Source organism: Hyperoodon ampullatus, assembly GCF_949752795.1.
Source record: "Hyperoodon ampullatus genome assembly, chromosome: 4".
In the NCBI taxonomy this organism is placed as follows: Eukaryota; Metazoa; Chordata; class Mammalia; order Artiodactyla; family Ziphiidae; genus Hyperoodon; species Hyperoodon ampullatus.
In genome coordinates, this window is record NC_136917.1 from 31,563,498 (window position 1) to 31,571,056 (window position 7,559).

The window sequence follows — 7,559 nt, forward strand, 5'->3', positions numbered from 1 at the left end:
TGCATGTGGGAAGTTCTTGTCAATTGCTTTTTGTTGGTTGAATGGATGGATGGACTTGGAGGGATATATAGATGAATGAATGGATTTGTGGAAGGTTGATTGGCACATAGGAAGGATCTGTTGGTTGAATGGAAGAATAGAAGGTGGATGAGTGAAGGGACCAATGAATGAATATGTGGCTGGAAAGATGCCTGGCACTTAGTAAAGGTACAGTATTATTATCATTAAAATATTCTCAGTGTGGTAAAATACACATAATGTAAAATTTACCATCTTAACCATTTTTAAGTATACAGTTCAGTGGTATTAAATACATTCGCATGACATGTATTGTGCAACCATCACCACCATCCACCTTCATAACTCTTCTCATCTTCTAAAACTGAAATTCTGTATCCATGAAATGCTAACTCCCCATTCCCCTCCCCAGTCCCTGGCAACCACCATTATACTTTCTGTCTTTATGGCTTTGACTACTCTAAGTACCTCCTATAAATGAAATCATACAGTATTTGTCCTTTTGTCACTGGCTTATTTCATTGCTCAATGAAATAACGTCTTTAAGTTTCATCCACATTGTAGCATGTGTCAGAATTTCCTTCCTTTTTAAGGCTGAATAATATTCTACTGTATGGATGGACCACATTTTGCCTATCCATTCATCTGTTGATGGACACTTGGGTTGCTTCCACCTTTTGGCTACTGTGAATGATGCTGCTACCAACATGGGTGTACAAATATTTCTTTGAGACCATGCTTTCAATTCTGTTGGGTATATATCCAGAGTGGAATTGCTGGATCATATGGTAATCCTATTTTTAATTTTTTTTGAGGAACCATCATACTGTTTTCCACAATGGCTACACCATTCTTTACATTCCCACAAACAGTTCATAAAGGTTCCAGTTTCTCCACATCTTGGCCAACCCTTGCTATTTTCTGTTGTTTTGATAGTAGCCATCCAAAGAGGTGTGAGGCAGTATCTCATTGTGGTTTTGATTTATATTTCCCTAATTATTAGTGACACTGAACATCTTTTCATGTGCTTTTTGGCCATTTATATAGCTTCTTTGGAGAAATGTTTACTCAGGTCTTTTGCTCATTCTTGAATTGGGTTGTTTGGTTTTTGTTGTTGTTGAGTTTTAAGAGATTTCTATGTATTCTGGATATTAATCCCTATGTAATCTGGGTATTATATCAGATATATAATTTGCAAATATTTTCTCTCATTCTGTGGGTTGCCTTTTTACTCTGTAGATAGTGTCTTTTGATGCACAAAATTAAAAAACTTTCATAAGGTTCAATTTGTCTATTTTTTTCTTTCTTTTCTTTTCTTTTTTTAGGCCATGCTGCCCTGCTTGCAGAATCTTAGTTCCCTGACCAGGGATTGAACCCAGGTCCACAGCAGTGAAAGTACCAAGTCCTAACCACTGGACCACCAGGGAATAATTCTCTGTCTATTTTTTCTTTTACCTGTAGGCACAATATTATTTTTAAAATGAAGCTATCAGTGAATGAATGGACAGTTAGATGGATGAGTGAGTGGGTGGGAGATGGACAGAGGATTGTACAATCGGGTGGGGGATGGATGGGTGTTTGAAGGAGTGGATGGATGGATAAATAGATGGTGGATGGGTGGATTAATGGATAAATGGATGGAATGTGAGTTGGTTAGGTAGGTGGGTAGAGGGATGGACAGATGAGTGAGTGGGTGGGCGAATAGAAGACCTTATGAATATATAGGTAGGGTGGCTGGGCAGGTGCAAAATTCTGGCCACAGATGGAGGACATCTTGGTGTACAACCTTGGCTCTTTTCAGATGAGTAGTAGCTTATCTTCTGAACCCACCTTGGCTCAGTTTAACTCCATGGGCACACATTCTCTTTTTATAGGTTCAGCTTTCCTCCTATGTCTCTCTGGGTCTCCAAGAATCTTACCCTGGAGCTCAGATTGAACTGAGCCCTTGGCTTGTCTTCTGACCTTCTCAGTGGTAAGAACTCCTGGAAAGGAGCCTGCATCCTCCTGAGGATATGGTACCCAAGCAGCTCTCCATGACGACTGTGGTCTGCTTTTAAGCCTCATCCCAGTCAACCAACCTCTCTCTGCAGCCTCACCCACTTCTCCATCAGGCACTAAAGCATCCCACCAGGTCCTCACTCTCCCTGCTACACCCCTTTCTGCTTCCAGCCTGGTCTCCAGCCCAATTCCCACTCCACCCGCGCCCCTCCCCCTGGGGATGGTGGAGACACAGGATAAATTAGAGGGAGGAGTCACCCAGGTCAACCTCCTGCCTCCAGTCCAAGAAGTTTTTTCTCCTCCCCAGGGTCCGCAGGCAGCCATGGATGTGGGTCTCTTGGTCCCGCCAGATGTACCCCCGGGTTGTGGCAAAACCCTGAGGGGACCGTGGGGCCGGGGTACGGCCGTGCGTCGGCCGCGGGAGTTCATGCCAGAAGAGAAGAAGAATACAGTTTACTGGGAGAAACGGAGGAAGAACAACGAAGCGGCCAAGAGATCCCGGGAGAAGCGACGTCTCCATGACGCGGCCCTAGAGGGCAGGCTGAACGCATTGCTCGAGGAGAACGCTCTGCTCAGGGCTGAGCTACGGGCTCTCAAACATCGCTTTGGCCTCCTGCCCCCCACTGGTGGTACCTGGACCCTGCCCACTCTGCTATGGGAGTCCCCCTGGGCTGGAGACCCCCAACCTAGGGCTGAGCATCTCCCCTCTCTACCTGGCTCCCATGGCTGCCTCTTGAGACCGTGTTCCTTGGACGCTGGGGTTTCAGGATGCTGGGGCTGCCTGGTGGCTCCCAGGTGGACTGGCCTGGCCACTTCCCCCAGGTCCCTCCAGGACCCTGCACCCCCTACCCCCAAGAGAATGGACATGGCCTTGCAGAGTGCTCTTCCAGCCACCTTCTTCAGCTGTCACCCCCTGGATAGACATGAGGGGCCCAGACCAGAGCTCAGGCCCTGCTGGGGGCTGTGGTCACCCATACCCACTGGTTTCCAGGCCTCAGGGTGCTCAGATGTGTTGCTGACACCCAGTGTTGATCCCATGGGGTTGCCTCCTAGGGTGGCCTTCCCGGTCCCTGGGAATGATCCAGAGGATCTGGCTCAGCCCTCCCTGCCCCACAAATTGTGTATCAAGTCCCAAGCCTCAGGCAGAGTACCTTGGGGCTGGGGGGGTGGCTGGGCCCCCATCTGAAAGCTTCTCCTGGGCAAGGCCAGGCCTGCAAGGGTGCAGTGGGGACTGATTGTGGGTTTGTCTGGGGATATGAGTGGCTTGGCCTTGACCCAGCTCCCAAGACTGGGAAAGGCCTGTGAGAGGCAGTGGGTGCCCTGGCTGGGGGGAGGGTCCACTTCTTAGTGTCCAGACCAGACCTTTAAGAGGAGAGGCTGGGGTACCTTGGATCATACCATGGCTCCTATCCTGCCTAAAATATTTGTTTTGGGTAGTTACTTTTTCTTCCTTCTTCCATTCATCCACCCACTCATCCATCTATCCACCCACCCATCTACTCATTTGTCCATCCATCCATCCATCCATCCATCCATCCATCCACCCATCCATCCGTCCACCCATCCATGCTTCCATCAGTCCATCTACCCATCCATCCATCCTTCCTTCCATCTATCTATTCACCCATCTAACCACTCAGCCATCTAACCACATCAACTCACCCAACCATTCTCCCTTCCTCCCTTCCTTCCTTCCTTCCTTCCTTCGTTCCTCCATTCATTCATTCATTTGTTCATTCGTTCATTTGTTCATTCGTTCGTTCTTTCCTTCCTTCAATCTATCGATCCATCCTCCCAACCACTTTGCTATGAATCTACACACCTATCCATTCATCCATTTATCTATCTACCCATATGTCTATCCATTTGTCGATTCTTTTATTCATTTAATCACTCATTCATGTGCTCATTCATTCATTCATTCCCTCACTCATTTATTTACAATTCATAGTGTCCAACTTAGTAACAAGCATGAGGACAACTTCCTGGCTTTGGGGTTCCTGTTCTAGGGGGGATGATGGGGGGCTGGGAACAGACATACTGAGGGCCATACTGAAGGAGGAGGTACTGTCTCAAGATGTCTGACCCCTCATTTCTTAGGGTCCCCTTGGGGTGCTTGCTTACCACCCAGTTTGGGAATCAGACTTATCCAGTTTAGATGGCTTTCTCTGTGTGTTGGGTCAGGGCCTTGAGCCACTGGAACTGGCCAGCAATATCTGAAGGGGGGTCAGTTTCCTCTCTGTCCTCAGTTGCTTGTGCCCCTGAAGACACCTCAGCCCCAGCACACACAGTCCCAGTTGGATGGGAGAAAAGACCACTCTCCAGGTACCCTGGAGCCCCCAGAGCTCACCAAAACCCCTTCCCTCATCAGTCCTCACTCAGAATCCTCTTTTTTAAAAAAAAAAATCATTTCAGAGCATTTGTTAGATTCTGGTTGAAAAAATATCCCAGCTCCAATTGTGGGGAGAGCTGGGGGGTGGGTGGGGTATGCCTCTGGGCTGGTGCAGTCGCTGAGCACTGGAGGCCCCTGGTCAGCCAAGTCATTGGGCCATGGGTGCACCCTCCCCCTTCCGTCCTTACCAGGTTTGGAGGCTGGGCTAGTTCTCAGCCAGCCCAGGTTTATCATGGTCGCAGCACAGGGCACCCTGCATATCACGGCCTGGCCCTCCTCTGCCTGTTCACCCCTTGTTCTGGTCCCTCACCCATTCTCGGCCCTCCAGTGAGAGCAGAGAACAAGGACCCAGCCAGGTCTCCCATCCTGCTTATCACAGCTGCAGCAATGAGCCATGGGGGCCTTGGTGGGCACCTGCCCTTCTGAGGACCTGCACTGCCAGCTCAGCTGCACCCCTGAGCGAGGGTGGGGGGGGCGCCCAATGTCCTGCCTTCTCCCCCACCTTTGGGCTGGGATTGGAGACTTACATCTCCCAAGAACGTCCTGGGGAGGCAGGAAGGAGGGCTGCCTAGATGAGGCAACTCTGGGCTGTCCCTCCGCAGCCAGCGCCCACAGCTGGGAGGGGGGTAGACTGGGGGTGCAGAGGAGCCAGTTCTCAACACAAAGATGCCACACACGGACTTCTCCGGTGGTCCAGTGGGAAAGAATGCACCTTCTAATTCAGGGGACGAAGGTTCGACCCTTGGTCGGGGAACTAAGATCCCACATGCTGCGGGGTAACCAAGCCCAGGGGCCAAAACTGCTGAGCCCGCCCGCCTCAACGAGAGATCCTGTGTGCCACAAAACTACAGAGCACACGTGCTCTGGAGCCTGTGTGCCACAACTACAGAGAGAAAACCCCACACACCACAACTAGAGAGAAACCTGTGCGTCGCAATGAAGATCCCACGTGCCGCAACTAAGACCAACCCCCCACAAAAAAAGATGTCACACAGTTGTGGCTGATCCTTCATAGAGGATTTTAATGCAACCCTTGCCCTGGAAATATTAAAAAATGCTAACAAGGAGAGGGAAGGACGAAGTGGGGGCATAGCATCCTGCTGCTGGGAGATATGGGTAACTTAGTGCTTCCTCTTGGTGATTCCACCCACCAGGTGTGTCTAAAGTGTCTGGGCCCAGCTTACCCACACCCCATGGACTCGGGGGTGGGGGTTGGCTGCCCTTGGGTGACTCAGACCCCTTTTAACCTTCCTGCTCCAGTTGGAAAAGTCTGGAGAAGGATCTGCCTAAAACAGATCATAGAATTTTTTTTTTTTTTTTTTTTTTTTTTGCAGTACGCGGGCCTCTCACTGTTGTGGCCTCTCCCGTTGCGGAGCACAGGCTCCGGACGCGCAGGCTCAGCGGCCATGGCTCACGGGCCCAGCCGCTCCGCGGCATGTGGGATCTTCCCGGACCGGGGCACGAACCTGTGTCCCCTGCATCGGCAGGCGGACTCTCAACCACTGCGCCACCAGGGAAGCCCCAGATCATAGAATTTTGACATCAGGAGGGGCTCCAAGAATCTAGTGATGAGTGGCCATCCAGTCTCTACTTGAATTCCTCTAAGGACGGAGAACTCACTTCCTCCAAAACCCCATCACCATTCCTTCTCTAGAGCCAGAACCCACTTCTTGCAAACTTCTACCTCTGATCCTATTCTTACCAAGGGGGAGCCACTCAGACCCCCTACCCTCTACCTGGAGGTGGCTGGTGGAGCCTCCTGTTCCTCTTCTCCAAAGTAGAGACCATCACACCTACCTCAGATGGTTTGAGAAGATTAAATCTCATTTACTGTGTGCATAGCATTTCATACACACGTGCTTGACAAATATTAACTCCTCTCTCCTTTTCCTTTTTAGAAAGCACTCATGCTCCCAGCCCCAGAGTAGTGCTGTCTTCAGGGGAAATGTCCTCTCATTCTTCAAAATTGTTTCCCTTCACTCTGGCCTGGCTCTTATTATTTTTTGTCAATGCTGTTTATATATGATTGCTCTTGGAACTGAACATGAATCATTTCTGCATTCATCACATACATATATTTTTTCAACAAATATTTTTTGGAGCTCCTACTGTGTGTAAAACAGGAACTGGATGAGGGAAAAAGTACTCCACACTGAGGAATTTGCAAGTGGAAACTTGCACAAATGTCTAGAATGTTCACCGAAGACATGTTGATTACTCTCCTCCTGTGCTGGGCTCTGGGACCACAGGTGTGTCCTCTACCCTCTGGGAGCCAGTGGGCATCTGGCAACCTTCTGTGTAGCTGCCTGGGAGCTGCTGCTATAAGAACTATCCAGTGCCACGTTCCACCCTGGGGCATCCATGGGTCCCTTGGGTCATGTCTGTCACACCATGATTGACTCGGGGACTGGATTTTAGGACCCTGTGCAACCACATGTTATGTTTCCTCTTCCACCCATCCTTGAAGGCTGGGGAGATTTCTTTGGCTATCAATGCATGAAATTCCCTTCCTGCTTTGGGTGTGTCTGGCTCACGTTGAGATTGCAACAGACGTTGAATGAATGAAAGTTTCTGCCCACCGAGTTGGTGATTGCTGGGGGCAGAGATGAAATGAGTTGAAGATGCTGATGAGGCCATGTTTATCTGTCTTGTCTGCAAAGATTCACAGACACATCCTGGCTGAACCCTGTGCTACCTGGATCCTTGACACTGAAGTCATGATCCATGGACTAGCAGCATCAGCATCACCTGGGAGCTTGTTAAAATGCAGACTCTTAGGCCCTTCCTGAATAGGTAAATCAGAACCTGCATTTTAATAAGATGTCCAGAAGATCCACATGCACATTGAAGTTTGAAAAGGCATGGATCCAGAGTAGGGGTTGGCAAACTCTTCCTGTACAGAGGGGCCACAGAGTTAATATTTTGACTTTGTGGGATGGCCACTGTTGCAGCTACTCCATCTTTTCATTGTAGCATGAAAGCAGCCGTAGACAATATGTAAATAAGTGGGATAGCTGTGTTCCAATAAAACTTTATTTCTCAAAACAGGTATAGCCAGATTTGGCCCATGGGCCATAGTTTGCTGTTGGTGTACACCCAGGAGGGAAATTGCAGATCCTCAGAGTGTGTGTCTTCAACCTGGATTTTGCCA

General features: G+C 49.3%; 1 protein-coding gene across 1 annotated transcript; it reads left to right on the top strand.

Annotated features, from left to right (window-relative positions):
- Nucleotides 1-2,338: 2,338 nt before the first annotated feature.
- NFILZ (NFIL3 like basic leucine zipper) lies at nt 2,339-3,202 on the top strand (the record flags this gene model as incomplete). Its single annotated transcript, XM_079703679.1, has 1 exon — nt 2,339-3,202. The coding sequence occupies one exon, from the start codon at nt 2,339-2,341 to the stop codon at nt 3,200-3,202; it is 864 nt and encodes a 287-aa protein (XP_079559805.1).
- Nucleotides 3,203-7,559: the final 4,357 nt, after the last annotated feature.